Source organism: Carex rostrata, chromosome 15 (assembly GCF_964058835.1).
Source record: "Carex rostrata chromosome 15, lpCarRost1.2, whole genome shotgun sequence".
Taxonomy (NCBI): Eukaryota; Viridiplantae; Streptophyta; class Magnoliopsida; order Poales; family Cyperaceae; genus Carex; species Carex rostrata.
The window spans coordinates 759284-774493 of NC_135932.1; the positions used below are offsets into that span (position 1 = coordinate 759284).

Below are 15210 nucleotides of genomic sequence, written 5' to 3' on the forward strand. Positions count from 1 at the left end.
GGCCGGGGTTCGATTAAGAATCCCATCTCGGCCTGCAGCGGCATCCGTCGTCCGTACGAATAAATCCGCATAGAGCAACTATGAGACTTTTGCTAAACCGTATGCGGACTCCTCTAACAACGCAGAATAATTGTCAGATGATATCTTATATAAGCCCTGAATCCCGAGGTAGTAGAGGCAGACTTTGGACAAATTAATGGTACTAAGAGGTTAGAGTAAGAGTATCGCAACAATTACCCTAAGTCTCGACCCTTCCACAAGCGAGATCCGGGTCGAGTTCCCTGAACCGAGACGGGTCAAGCTCCGAAAACCATCAAAATCCGTACGGTCTCGTCCCCCGGGACTTGTTCCATATCAACCACCGTGGGGCCTCAAACATATATATGGGAATGATTATGAGAAGAAGACAATCCATGTCAATAAGCCAAAATGCATCTCGCTCAGATGCATCTCGGCTTAGGAGGCTAATTATAGGGCCATGTAAACAAGGCCCTTAAAAGAATAAGGTTTGGGTCATGAATAACCCGGTCTCGGAATCCTTTCGCCGGACCAGACTGGGAACAAGAATAAGACCCATACCTTCACAACACCAAGTAGGCCTGTCACGGCCCAGATCTCATTTAAGGTGTCGTTCCGACACGACGAGATAAAGCAGGCCAAGGTCGGGTTGAGAAGCCCATCTCGGCCTGCAGCGGCATCCGTCGTCCATACGAATAAATTCCCATAGAGAAACTATGAGGTGTCTGCTAAACCGTATGTATGACAACTCTGACAACGCATAAATAATTGTCAAAGAATATCTTATATAAGTTATGAATCCCGAGGTATTAGAGGCAAACTTTGGACAATTAATGGTACTAAGAGGTTAGAGTAAGAGTACCGCAACAATTACTCTAAGTCTCGACTCTTCCACAAGCGAGACCCGGGTCAAGTTCCCTGAACCGAAATGGGTTGAGCTTTGGAAACCATCAAAACCTTTACGGTCTCGTCCCCTAGGACTTGTTCCGTATCAGTCCGGATCTAAACAGAAATATTAAATATTATATTAGCGTAGGTGATATGAATTCCAACATTTGAAGGTTATAATCTTGATATGATGTGAATTACGTACGATTAAGAAATATAGCGATTAGGTTGAAACAGATATTGTGGCGGTTTGCGCGATAAACTCTGTGTTGGGCCTGTTGGTTGTTTATTGCTGGATTTTACGAGAATTGGTTAGTTGATTTATTGTTGATTGTTGGGTTCAATCAATATTTTGCTAGTTTTTCGGGTACTAGTTTGATTTCGGAATTGTCGGATAGAGCCGTTGATTTTATTTTTAGTTGTATTACTTTCAGTTTTTACATAATAGTCCGTTGAGAATCAAAGGGCCCAAATTTGGTCCAAGAGAGAATTTGTGCTTTTTCATTTTTCCTTACTCTAACTAGGTTTCTTCTTAAATTTGTAAACTGGGGATTGAAATAACATAAACAAGAAATGAATGGTCACATGGTCATGTATAGCGTTTAAGCCAAAACAGTACTCAAATGGGTCATGTTAATTGATTTTTTTAAACTGGGGATTGAAATAACATAAACAAAAAATGAATGGTCACGTGATCATGTATAGCGTTTAAGTCAAAACAGTACTCAAATGGGTCATGTTAATTGATTTTTTTTAACATATTATTAGTTCAAATTTATCAATGAATTAGTGGCTTCATCAACTTTAAAATTGTGGTATTAGTTTTGAATGATTGATCGAACGATTGAATGTTGACCCTGATACCTATATTTATTTTTTTATTCGGAGACGAATTCAAATTGTTGATCTGAATATTTTTAACAAGTCAGATGTCTATAATTAATTTTATTTACTTTTTGTGTTTGTTTTTAATAAAATTAAAAGCTTAAAATATACCCATTATTTTATTTTAGCCATTAAATTTTAAATTATTTTTAAAAAAATTATAAGATTCTTTGGTACCAAACTGCAAAAACAAACTAATTCCACTTACCTCGGCTGAATTTGTGGGGACGCCATAGTAGCCTATGCAACTCAACCACGTTACATTGGGTATATATTTTAACAGACCACTTTTACTTTCCTGCAGCGCATAAACCCTATGCAGCGCATTTTTAATTCTATAATATTGCGCTGTATGAAGTCAAAAGTAATCTGTTAAAATATTTACCCGGTAGATTGATTAACCTCTGAGTGGATTCCGTTCAATCTTAACTGACTGATTATATGTGTTAATTAATTGATTAAATGGTTCCACCTTTTTAAACTAACTCTACGCGCTCTTCTCCTATTTCTGCTCTGCATCTTCCATTTCTCTCCCTCTTTCTCTCTCCAACCACCTCTTATATTTATATACCCCTTCTCTCCTCCTTCCCTTTCTCTCCAATTCTCCATGCATTCCTCTAAGCACCTCCTCCTACTGCTCTCTTTCAATTCCACCATTACTCAATTCTCTACTCTTTAATTAATTATCTCATAGAAAGAATTTATAAGGAAGAAGAAAATATGGGGAGGGTGAAGGTACCGATTGTGAGAATCGGCAACACAACGTCACGCCAAGTGACTTTCTCAAAGAGACGTAGCGGTTTGATCAAGAAGGCGTATGAATTAGCGGTTTTGTGTGATGTCGAGGTCGCGCTTATAATGTTCTCTCCCTCTGGAAAGCTTAGCCACTTCTCGGCCCGAAGAAGGTTTCAAATAATTTGGATTGATCTTATATTTTCAAAATCGGCGCATAATTAATTTCTGATCGATGCTTGCATATATGCAAATTTCATTAAGTTCGTGTGGGTGGCATTTTTGACGTCGGTACATGAAAAGCATTTCAAATTTAAATCACACATTATTCTTAAATATTAACAAAATGTAGAGATAATGCTAAATTATCAACAAATTAAAACATGGTTGGCAGGGTTAAAATCCTTGTTTATATGAAAGATGATATTAATATTACTGAGCAGCAACATTGATTTGTATCATTTTTTTGTTTCTAGCAATAACATATTTTATATATGTTAGGATTGAGGATGTGCTTTCAAGATATATCAACCTCGCAGATCATGATAGAGGGTATATAATATTCCTTTTGTACTTTCTAATATCAGCAACATAATATTTTATTTATTTTTATCTCCTTGCAAACTTACTAATGAAATTTTTTGCAATATTGTTTTCCTTCATATCTTTGTCTCGACAGCAGGCGCATCGAAAACCAAGCAGTAAGAGCTTAATTTCTTTCGTCCTTTCGATCGATCAATTTATTTTTCAACTTCACTCATTTTTTGTCATATACAAAAATAAATAACTAATTAAACATGATTGATTATAAATAACAAAATGTAGAGTCTGTTAGAGATGCTTGGCAGGCTCAAATGTGAGAATGATATGGCAGCACAGCAAGCTGCATCAAGGTAAAATATATTCATTTTGTGCATACATTTTGATTTGGAGAAATTAATAAAACAACTTGGTAGCAAAACGTCAAAAATTACAATATGTTCTCATATGAATTCTTTTCATCATATATTAATTATTTCTTTCATTTTTCAGTAAACTAACTGATTGCACTTTTATTTAATGATTCCAGTTCCAGTTCTTCTGAGGCCAACTCTGATCATGAGGTACTTATTTCTTTCAACGTTTATTAATGAATTTAAATTTTATCATGATCGATGTACAATCTTGTACTTTCTTAAATTGGTCATTAAATGTTTATCAAATAACTAGCACACATTTAATTTGTAAGAAACTATTGAAATAATTATTATGGAATTAATATTGTGTGCAACCGTGTGTTATCTTTTAGGAGCTCGGGTCAGAATTAGCCAAGCATCAACAGAAGCTGCATTGCCTCCAGCAGTACATAAGGTTAGTTTCTATTTCTCATAATTTTGTAATAAAGGCAGGTGTAATTTTTCCATTTTGTGTGCATTAGGTTCTTTTATATAGACCCGGAGCAACAGAAAGACGCACCTATGACCCCAATAGATTTTGAAGAGCGCGAGAGAATGCTTATGAGGATCCTTGCTCAGATCACTGAAAGGAAGGTAAATAGATATACCTAAAAATATATTATATATGCCTATTTCATTTTAAGCAAATATTATATATGCTTATGAGCTTGTGTTTGGTCTTTTGCATGGTAGAATATATTATTACAAAAATGCATTAGTCCTGGCGAATCGTCTTCGTCTAGTCTACCAAACCAAAGCGGGGTGTTTCTCCAACCACAACAAGAAGTGTTAAACATTCAGCAGCCCGAAGGGACCTACATGCAAATGCAACCGCAACAAGATGAGTTTTACATGCAACCCCCACAAGATGGGTTTTATGTGCAACTGCAAGCTGACGGGACCTATATGCAACTACCTAATGATGCATTGACTGTGCAAGGAGCTGCAGAAACCGAGGGCTTCCAATTGAAAACCGAGGTTTCGGTAAATCCAACAAATTGCCTTGAACCAGCTGACCCATGCTTGATGTACCTTAGGTAATTCGACGCTTATTTTGTGTGTAAATATTATTAACCCTTGGTGTAAAATATACATGTTTATCTTTGTTTGATTGAAAATTTAAATTGCAAGCATATGGAATTCGATGTAACAGAGATTTGGATGTTCCGGATACGACGGTTCCAGCAAACAGACAACAACCCAAGCCACCAATGCTCAACTTTGGATCTGTCAATGAGTTCATGGCATGGGACCCGTCAATGACAGAGGCAAGCTGGGGTGCCTCTTTCGTGCCGCCTGAACAGCTCCCTTATTCGTAATGAGTTCATGTTAATTTGTGCTAAAAATAAACAGTTGGTTAGGAGTTTGTTTTCATAATTTTTTTTTTAGGATAGGAATGCACGGGATTGTGTGCGATTTGAGAGTTCTAATTTTGTTTTCTCAGATACTTTTTGGAGCACATTTTATTATTTAGTTGATATTTTTGCATAATTTTCTTTCTTTTTTTGAGACAAGGTATGCTGCTCTTGTATTTCCAATTTTGTTCCATATATTATTAGAGAAAAAAAAAAAGATATATCCTATTAATATATATTTTTGACATGATTTATGTGTCCCTAGATGCCTAATAATTGATAATTGTTGTACAAATTAATACTATATGGTCAGGCTAGACAGACTAGTGCTAGAATGGTGATAAAACGTATATTAATTTTTATTAATTCTTGTACGTATTTATGTGTTCATCTTATTATTCTTAATTGGTTCGCTTTGATGTGCAGCAGTAGTATCAATATTGTCCAATCACTGTACGTATTTAGGTTTTTCAAAGTTTCCTGTAAATTTAAATTGGACATATAAAAAAAATTTTATGACCATCCACCCGGCCCGGCCCAAAAAAATAATTGGGCCTGGCCTAGAAAATATGAGCTAGACCTAGTAGTCTAGTACCAAACATGTTGCTTTCATGAAGGAATCTGATAGCACATTGTAAGCAAAAGTGATTTGTATAATAATTGTATTACTTGGAGTCTTGGACTTCCAAAGGAAGTGTAATTATTAATTCAAGTCTCACTGGCTCAACTCATTTAGCATTCCAAAACATTGCCTAGTCATCAAAGAAAGTACATATTCACGCATTATTTGTACACTGCAAATCTGCAATCAATAGCGGCATCTACCCCGCATGTAGTTGTCTATGCAGGATTACACTAAAATAAATCATGTAATTAAATTAGAGAAGGGTTCAAAACTTCAAATACTTTTATTTCTCTATTTTTCATTTTCTAATAATATTTTTTTAAATTTATATATCAAAATAAAACAATTAAATGTGATCAATATTAATTTTTCTACATGCACATAAAAAATTATCACTTTTCAATTTTATTTTATATGAATCAATCAGTTCAAAAATCAATATCTATTTTTCCAAGCTCTTGATATAATCAAAATAAAGTTGAAATACACATAGAGAAATTGATATAGATCATATCTAATGATTTTATTTTGATATTTTAATTTTAATTTGAAGTTATTAAAGTTTAAAATAAAGGCATAATGAAGAAAAAAAAAAAAGCGGAGGTAGCCGAAGGTTTCTCATTAAACTATGTATATAATTAAATAAAAGTGATGCTTACAAACTGAGAAGTGAAAACCAAACTTTGAAATCTAGAGATATATAAGGATATTTGGCGCATCACGTATAATTAAGTTTTGCTATTCAAAGATGGAGACACATAAAAAGAAAAAAGAAAAAAATAATTTCAATTGGACAGTGTGAATTATTGTAAAACAGCAAATATTTGTTGTGATTGCAAGTTGTTGGAGATGCATGTTTTATTCAGTGCACCCCAAAATTAAACAGTTTATTAAATATCACAAAAGGTGATGATTTTCTCTAATCCATGTCAGCATCTAAGTCATAATGTCTCTACAACTACAAGTGAGACTACACTTTTTTTAATTACTGATTAGTTCAGTTTTGTTTGTACTTGATGATTTAATAGTTTGATAAGAGGTGACAAATGAGGTCATCAACTCTTTTATTGATTTGATGATTGTTGGTGGGATATATGATGTCAAAGCACCGCCCCTTTTAATTTAATTTTTATCTTATCAAACTTAATTAACGAAACATAAGATTCATTTGTCTTGTCTTGTGATGATTAGTCACATCTCTTACATTACGCTTAACACCATTTTTTTGTTTAATTAATCTTACCTACTGCTATTTTTTAGATCAACTGAATTTCTACCTATCTAAAAAAATAGTAAAAAATTTCCAAAAAATGTAAAATTTGGTCTCCAAACACATATTAATATGGAGATCAAGATGAACGGTTCGGATCGACCGTTAGGATTTTAAAAACTCGAATATTCTTCAGGGGTAAGGCTACGGTGCTATGGGTTGCATAGAGAGCTACGGTGCTACGGTTCAATATTCGAGTTTTCAAAATCCTAACGGTCAATCCGAACCGTTCATCTTGTTCTCCATATTAGTATGTATTTGGAGACCAAATTTTACATTTTTTAAAAAAAATTACTATTTTTTTAGATAGGTAGAAAATCAAATATCTAAATGGTGCATAATTTTTTAGATCAACTGATTTTCTACCTATCTAAAAAAATAGCAAACAATTTCGAAAAAAATGTAAAATTTGGTCTCCAAACACATATTAATATGGAGATCAAAATGAACGGTTCGGATCGACCGTTAGGATTTTAAAAACTCGAATATTCTTCAGGGGTAAGGCTACGGTGCTATGGGTTGCATAGAGGGCTACGGTGCTACGGTTCAATATTCGAGTTTTCAAAATCCTAACGGTCAATCCGAACCGTTCATCTTGTTCTCCATATTAGTATGTGTTTGGAAACCAAATTTTACATTTTTTAAAAAAAAAATTACTATTTTTTTAGATAGGTAGAAAATCAAATATCTAAATGGTGCATACTTTTTTAGATCAACTGATTTTCTACCTATCTAAAAAAATAGCAAACAATTTCGAAAAAATGTAAAATTTGGTCTCCAAACACATATTAATATGGAGATCAAAATGAATGGTTCGGATCGACCGTTAAAATTTTGAAAACTCAAATATTGAGCCGTAGCACCATAGCCCTCTATGCAACCCATAGCATCGTAGCTTTACCCTTAATTCAGCGTAATTATTTTTTCTTTCAATAAAAATAACATCATAAAGGAGAGTAGGAAATTTTTTCCTAGTTTTGAGCTAGAAGTACAAAACCAATAATTTGATATGATACGACAGAATATTACAACAATCATACACTATTTTTCCGTCAATTATGATAATACTTTCTTTAACTTCACAATCAGTTCTTTCAAGATATAAAATCTAAGACATATTTTCTTTCTTTTCTTTGTTTTTTTTTTTTTTTTAATTATGATAATACTTTCTTTAACTTCACAATTAGTTCTTTCAAGATATAAGATCTAAGACATATTTTATTTTCTTTTCTGTGTTTTTGTTTTTTTTTTAATTATGATAATACTTTCTTTAACTTCACAATTAGTTCTTTCAAGATATAAAATCTAAGACATATTTTCTTTTCTTTTCTTTGTTTTTTTTGTTTTTATATATATATCCAGGTAGCACTACCAAGTGTACAATAAAAGATTTATTTAGAACTACAAAACTAAGGCTCCCGCATCATTCTCTGTCAACTACTTGATGCAATCACATTACGTCAATAGACATATTTTCAATCAGATGTTCGTGCATAATTAATTCAGGTAATTTTTGCTAAGATGATAAAGTTTTGAATCCTTTTGGGGCATAATTATGGAGAGATGAAAGAAATGTTATGCTTAATTGCTAAAACCTACATAATAACAACTATCAACTGGTTGCTAAAATGTGTTGCATGATTGATTGGTGTCAAAAGTGCTAACATTCAATATGTTGATTTGATTAGCTTTTGATACATAGCCGAAATAAAATAAAATTATGCAACTTTTTGAGTACCCGTATAGCATAATATATACACAATATTCAATCAGTTAATTTTGTTAAGTTTTACAAGAATAGTTATTTGTTTCATTAAAATAAATCTAGTTGTGTTATCATATCAAGATATGTGTCAAAAATCTAGATATATTATCAATAATAGGCATTAATAATCATAGGCGTTTAATTCCTCTTACTAGTTAGTGTACGAGATCAAACAATCAATTGCCAAAAATAAAGGAACTATATCAGAATTTAGAAGTTAATGTAGTAAGATTCTGGATATTTTAGTTATAAGTTTATCTACATAACATAATTTTATTTAACTAGCAAAAGATCAAAACGGTGCCCCCAAAATCCCGATTCTCACCAGCGACTAAGCAACAAACACATTTCTCTATTAATTGTAAATTTAACATGGATTGATGTCGCAAAATTTAGACCATACATCCATTTCATGATCCCAGCACCCCCTCCTCCAATCACGGGTCTACATCTGTCCAGCTTGGCCTCAAATTAAGTTTCTATATTATATTCACTATATAATTTTATATAATAAGAAATCCACCTATGGGGATTGGGGGGAAACCATTTTAGGATCCTATGCGGCGGCGACAGTCTCCCCGTTTGCTGATTGGTCGGAGGCCGCCTGTGCAGGCCCCGATGTCAGTGCACACTTGTCGATGCGCTCATCTAAGTTCATCTGTTGTTGTCTGCACTCCAGGCTACAAAATGCCACCTCACCCCTGTTCAAAATTGAGGATTTAGCTAAGTAATTTTATTAGTGAATAAAAAATATGATAGTGGTCTAGTAGACTAGTAGACATTATTCATTATTGTATAAGATATGAAAATGAAATTTCTTGATTTTGAGATCCAAGAATAGGTACTGTTTGATTTTTAAAAAATCAATTCTAGGTGATAGATTCTCAGTGATTTAAGTAATAGTTCATTTGATTCGTTTGATCAGCAAAATCAAATTTTATTATAAATTTCCTATTTCTTTTATTGACTTGTTTATCATGAGACGACTCTAATAATTACTACTAGAAATACAAAAATATGGTGTTTGCTTTAATTATATAAAACCTAGCTAATTTCAAATTGTTCTTAGTATTTGTACAAAAAAAAAAAAAAAAGTTATAACAATTTGCCTGCTCATACAAGGAACTGGGAAATTTAGATTCATGAAAATTAAATTGTTCCAGAAATAAAATACTAACTTAGCAATCAATTCAGGAGAAATATCATGTCACTTTGTATATACTCAATAATCTATGACAAGCTCTAGGCATTTTTCATTTAAATCTTTTAAACTAACAAAAATATAAAGATCTACTGAGCAGGCGGCAATAGAATCTGATGATCTTAAATGAACAAAGTTTTAAAAATACCTTTTTTTTTTCCTAATTAGATTAAACGACTCACATATCCATCTCTGAAATAACAATCGGTACTCCGAATTAAATCTCTGAACTGACAACCATTACGTCCAAATTTAAAAAAGGAATTCATACCACTAACTCCAATCCACTAAATGTAATTGAATAAACAACTAGAGTATAAAAAGCGAAAAAAATTTAAAAGAAAATTTTTCGGATCTCAAATCCAACTTAAAGCATAAGATTTAGATCAATACCTGTACATGTAGGTGTCGCGACCGGGACCGAGGTTACGCTTGCACAGACCACAAGCTCTGAGAAAAGGTGCCGAGTCAGCACCGACAAAGTCGGCAGAGTTCCTCCTGGTCCGGTGTCCTGACACGTGGCGCGTTCCCAGCCACTCAGACCCTGCTCCTCCGAACCTCCTCGCCTCCGCCACTCTCTGGCGCGCCACCGCCGGATCCGATGGCTGAGAGGCATCCACGTGGACAGCCGAGGGGTCGAGGGAGAACTCCTTCATGCTTGTTGTTCGCTTCATCGCCTGCCTAGCTCTCTTCCCCAACATATTTTCCTTTTTTTTTCTTAATTTTATTTATTTAATTTTTAATTCTTTTCTCTTTTGTTTTTCGCCTCTGTGGAGTGAAGAGAGAGAGAGAGAGAGAGAGACAGATAAATTAGTAGCACTACAGAGGTTTTGGGGACAGAGAGAGAAAGTGGGAAGAGAAGCCTATAAATGAAAAGAGAACCAATCTCAGCCGTCCATCAGATCCTCTCTAAAGGCGCGGATTAATGGCTCTACACGTGGAGTCCGGATCCTCGGATGCAACCCAAATTTTGACTTTAGATATAAACCGTCCGATCATAATCTGGGTCAATCAAGCCCGAGGTGGAATTCACGGGTCCTTTAATATTCGTGCTGAAGCAGATCGTACGGTCCTGATATAAACTCAAAATTTAAGTTAATTTAGGCGATATGTGTTCCTACACGTGTACATCTCTTGGTTGTTTCTATTTCTCCATTTTAAATATTTTACTGTGGTGCAATTTCTCTTGTTCTGTATGCTTCGATTGGAAAAGGTTAATGGACAAAGGCGTTTAAAGGAAAAGAGAGAAGAATTGATGAAATTAGGAAAAATGTTATGGACAACCTTTTTTTTTAATTGAGAACTGATTTAAAAAAAATTGTATTATCTTTCTGTGCTCAAATAATTAAATTAAAAATGTGTCATTTTTTTTACCAAAAAAATCGTGCCAAGTTGCACAAGTGCCCGGCCAAAAAATTTGGGGTGATTGTGCATCTAGATGGTCAATTTTGTATAAACTTATTTTGGTACGACATTGAATATTTTCTGATTAAATAAATTTAGTCGTATCATCTTCTAGTATAATTTTTTAACAAATTAATTTGCATAAAATAATGGTTAGACGCAATGTGGTATGATGTTGTAGCATAGAGAAAAACTAGAAATAAATTATTGTATATACATGTAATAATTTCTAATGAAGTGGGTATTTAACAATTTAAAAAAAATGAAAGCAAATAAACAATTAATTAGTTTTTTGAGAAAAAAATATATTTAATTGTTTGTTTTAGTTTTTTAACGGGAGAGAATATGCTTATCAGTTCAGCATGAACTACTTAAATTATACACTGCAGTAAATAAGAAAATTTTAATTAAAAATATTGTGAGACTAAAATTAGAAAATTGTTAATATTTTTTTAGAAGTACAATTAGGAGAGTCCGTTTCCCCCTCGGTACTGGAGGTGCAATTGAAAAAAATAGACGGTTCAGATCAATTTCATCTATATCAAACTCAATCCGGTGTATGTTGAAGCTGTAGGGAATCTGCTTTGAAATTCGTGCGAAGTGAAATAAACGGTTCAGATTTACCACTTCCACCAGGTACCTGGCGTAATACGGATTCCAACTAGGATGTAAGCGGCGTGGCATCACTGCTTTGCCACAGGATTGGCCACACAGTAATTGCATCTCTCTACTGTACTTTTGTCGTTTTCTTCACACACCCCAACAAATCTGTACCTTTACCCCTTTCCCCAATTTAAAGAAAATTAAATTTAATATAATAACAAAATTTTACACTTATCTATCCTGTTTGGTTAAAAACCCAGTTTAATGTGTCCTGTACTCCTAAAATATATTACAAGATTATGTTTTAAATTTTCAGCAGTCAATTTTATGAGTAGAACTAGGGTGCTCTTAAGCTCACCAAAGTTTTGGTGAGCTTAACTCTAAAACTTATCAAATCGATTTCAAATATTGAATCTGAACCGTTGAAATCCGCCTACCTTATGTGTGATGCATCTACATGTGTAATTTTTAAACATTCGAATTAATTTAGTATAAAGTCAAGCGGTCAAAAAACGTTCAAAAATGAATGCACTAAAATTAATTTATTAACCTTCTAATTTTGACCGCTTGACTTTATACTAAATTAATTCGAATGTTTAAAAATTTCATATGTAGATGCATCACACGTAAGGTAGGCGGATTTCAACGGTTCGGATTCGTCATTTGAAATCGATTTTATGAGTTTTAGAGTTAAGCTACATATTTTTTATTGTAAATATATATTCTATATTAGATACGTTTTCCGGCATACATAAATCCCTAAAATATTTCTTATATGAATTTATTCTTTTCTTTTAATTAATATAGGTTATTAATTATTGATGTACCTGATCACTATTATGTCAAATGACATTGTTACACGTGTTGTATGTAATTGTAAAAGAAAGATGATAATTGTACCCCAAATAAAATCCCCGCGTGCGTTTCTCAACTTTCTAGAATGCCGGTGACAAACCGAACAGGTTTTACTTCATACAGTGCAATAACAGTACCAATATTTCTTTATTGTATAGTCTTTCGCTGCATGAAGCAAAAAATACTATGTTAAAAAAGTTAACAAAAGTAACGCCAATTGCAGCGAAACAATCGTATAATTTAAACATGTAAACGAAAGCGATTAATCAACTACGTTCTAATGTTTAACTTTCATTGTTAATGAGTTAAATTTTAATTTTTTTTTTAAAAAGACGAATCCCCGAATTCGTCCCCGAGTGCAAATTTTTCTTAAACATTCTAGAATGTTGACAGCTATAAATTTCAACCAATCCCCGAACGCGTCCCCAAGCACAAACTAACAGCTCTAAATTTGTACCAATCCCCGAGCGCGTCCCTAGCACAAATTTTTTCCATACATTCTAGAATGATTACAACTCTGAATTTCTAAGCATGCAAACATTTATTAAATAACAATGAAAGTAGTACTTCGAAACTCATCAATTATTTTAAGTTGTCAAAATTACAACTTTTCCCAACAATGACAATTTCTAAGCATGCAAACCTCTATTAAATAACAATAAAACTACTACTTTGAAACAATCATTCTTACCAGACTCATCAATTATTTTAAGTTGTCAAAATTACAACTTTTCACAATAATGACAATTTGTAACCAAGCAGACATCTATTAAATAACAATGAAACTGCTACTTTGAATGCTTCGAGCACATATTAAAAAAATTTATCACATAAACAATGTAAATCTAGCTCATTATCCACCCTATGTAAACAATTAACTATAACAATTTAACATTAAAAGCTAAACTACATAACATTGAAAGCTAACTCATAATATCCATATTTAGACCATTCACTATAACAAATTAGAAGCATTCAAAGATAACGTAAATACCATTAAAAGCTAACTAATACTTCCCATTTTTAAACCATTAACTATAACAAATTAGAAGCATTCAAAGCTAACGTACAAACCATATAAATATATTCACTTCATAATTTAAACATCAATTAAGAAACAAAAGTAAGAAATAAAAGTATTCAGTAAAAAATGCTCAAACTTACTATGCTGTAAGGTTTGAAACATCGATCAACGATGGAAAGCACGAAGAGAAAGAAAATAAAGAGAGAAGAAACGAAGCAAAACAGAAATAAAATGGAGACTCTTTTTTTAGTTATTAAATATCAAAGGCAGTTAATTTTCATCATTAAAATTTATGCTTATCATTAAAATTAGAACCAATTCCCGAGCTAATACCCGAGCTAATCATTATAACTTGTACTTTAAAGTACACTAAAGTACTTTAAAGTACTTATAACTAGTTTAACTAGTTAAAGTCCTTAAGTAGTTAGCAAATGATTAGAGGACCGTTAACAAGCTGGGGGACTGCTCGGGGATTGATGATTACAACTGCTCCTAACAAACTGTTCACGAAATTAAAACACAGTACAAAAGCATGCAAAGCTAACGTTTAAAACAATCAAATGAAAACAACAATGCGTTAAAATAGTGATGCATTAATTAATGGCAAATTAATAAATTACCGTTATTAGTGGACGGTTAAAACCAGTTAAACCAGTTCGGGGACAGGCTCGGGTTTGATGACTCGGGGTACCAGAACATTTCTCCCCGAGCCATCATACCCGAGCGCGTCTTCCAAGTAGTTTAACAGAAAAAACTTTCAATGTTATCTAACTTTCATTTCCAGCGCTAATATCAAAACATTTAAAACTATGTTTATAACATTTTACAATGCTACTCGTAAGCATGTAAACCTCTGTCTGAAAGCATTAAAATTCTAAATCTACATAGTTTTAACTCCTAACTACTTTTGTTTTCAAGCAAAAAACATAAAGATTCATTTCACCTACTTTTTTTTATTTTTTTCTCTGATCATTATAATTTATTTTCCCGATGATCCGTGATGAATTTTACGAATCTAAAAATACAAACCTTTTTTATTCGATTTTATCTTTCAAATAAGATCCATGAAGAAATACTTTTGAGTAATTTTAAAGTCATTTGTTTTTTTTAAAGTAAAACTCATGAGCACTTTAAATTTTTAAGTTTTTAAATCTCAGTCTACAACTATTAAAATTTTCAAGACTTTGTACATGAGGTTTATATGTTTTGTAAATGCAGTGTTATTGTTGAGGTTTATATGTTTTATTCTAGAGATTTAAAGTATTGTTAGTGAGGTTTATATGCTTGTACATGAGGTTTATATACCTGTGAACAGAGGTTTAAATTATTTTGAAGCAAAATAAAAATAAAAACTGAAAGTCATAAAGATTTAAAGTGGTAAAACAAATTACGACACAAATATAACTCGAAAATTATTCTTCATGGATCCCATTTAAAAGAGAAAATCAAATAAAAAACGTTCATATTTTTAGATTCGCAAAATTTATCACGGATCATCGAGAAAATAGATGAGAATGATCAGAAAAAAAATTAAAAAAAAAAACGGGTGAAAGGAATTTTTTCGTTTTTTGGTTGAAAGTAAAAGTAATTATGAGTTAAAACTATACAGATTTAGAATTTTAATACTTGCATATAGAGGTTTAAATGCTT

At 32.6% G+C, this 15210-nt stretch overlaps 2 protein-coding genes across 2 annotated transcripts; one reads left to right on the forward strand and one right to left on the reverse strand.

Moving 5' to 3' along the window:
- Positions 1-2356: 2356 nt before the first annotated feature.
- LOC144566573 (agamous-like MADS-box protein AGL104) lies at positions 2357-5003 on the forward strand. The gene is made up of 9 exons (XM_078316627.1): positions 2357-2696; positions 3025-3075; positions 3206-3224; positions 3349-3416; positions 3593-3626; positions 3812-3873; positions 3941-4052; positions 4152-4495; positions 4612-5003. Exons 1-9 carry the CDS (start codon positions 2512-2514, stop codon positions 4775-4777), a joined length of 1041 nt encoding a protein of 346 aa, XP_078172753.1. The 5' UTR covers positions 2357-2511; the 3' UTR covers positions 4778-5003.
- Positions 5004-8805: 3802 nt separating this feature from the next.
- Positions 8806-10512, reverse strand: LOC144566703 (protein INCREASED RESISTANCE TO MYZUS PERSICAE 1-like). The gene is made up of 2 exons (XM_078316728.1): positions 10068-10512; positions 8806-9174 (listed from the first exon to the last, which is right to left on the reverse strand). The coding sequence occupies exons 1-2, from the start codon at positions 10373-10375 to the stop codon at positions 9030-9032; spliced, it is 453 nt and encodes a 150-aa protein (XP_078172854.1). The 5' UTR covers positions 10376-10512; the 3' UTR covers positions 8806-9029.
- Between the last annotated feature and the right edge of the window lie 4698 nt (positions 10513-15210).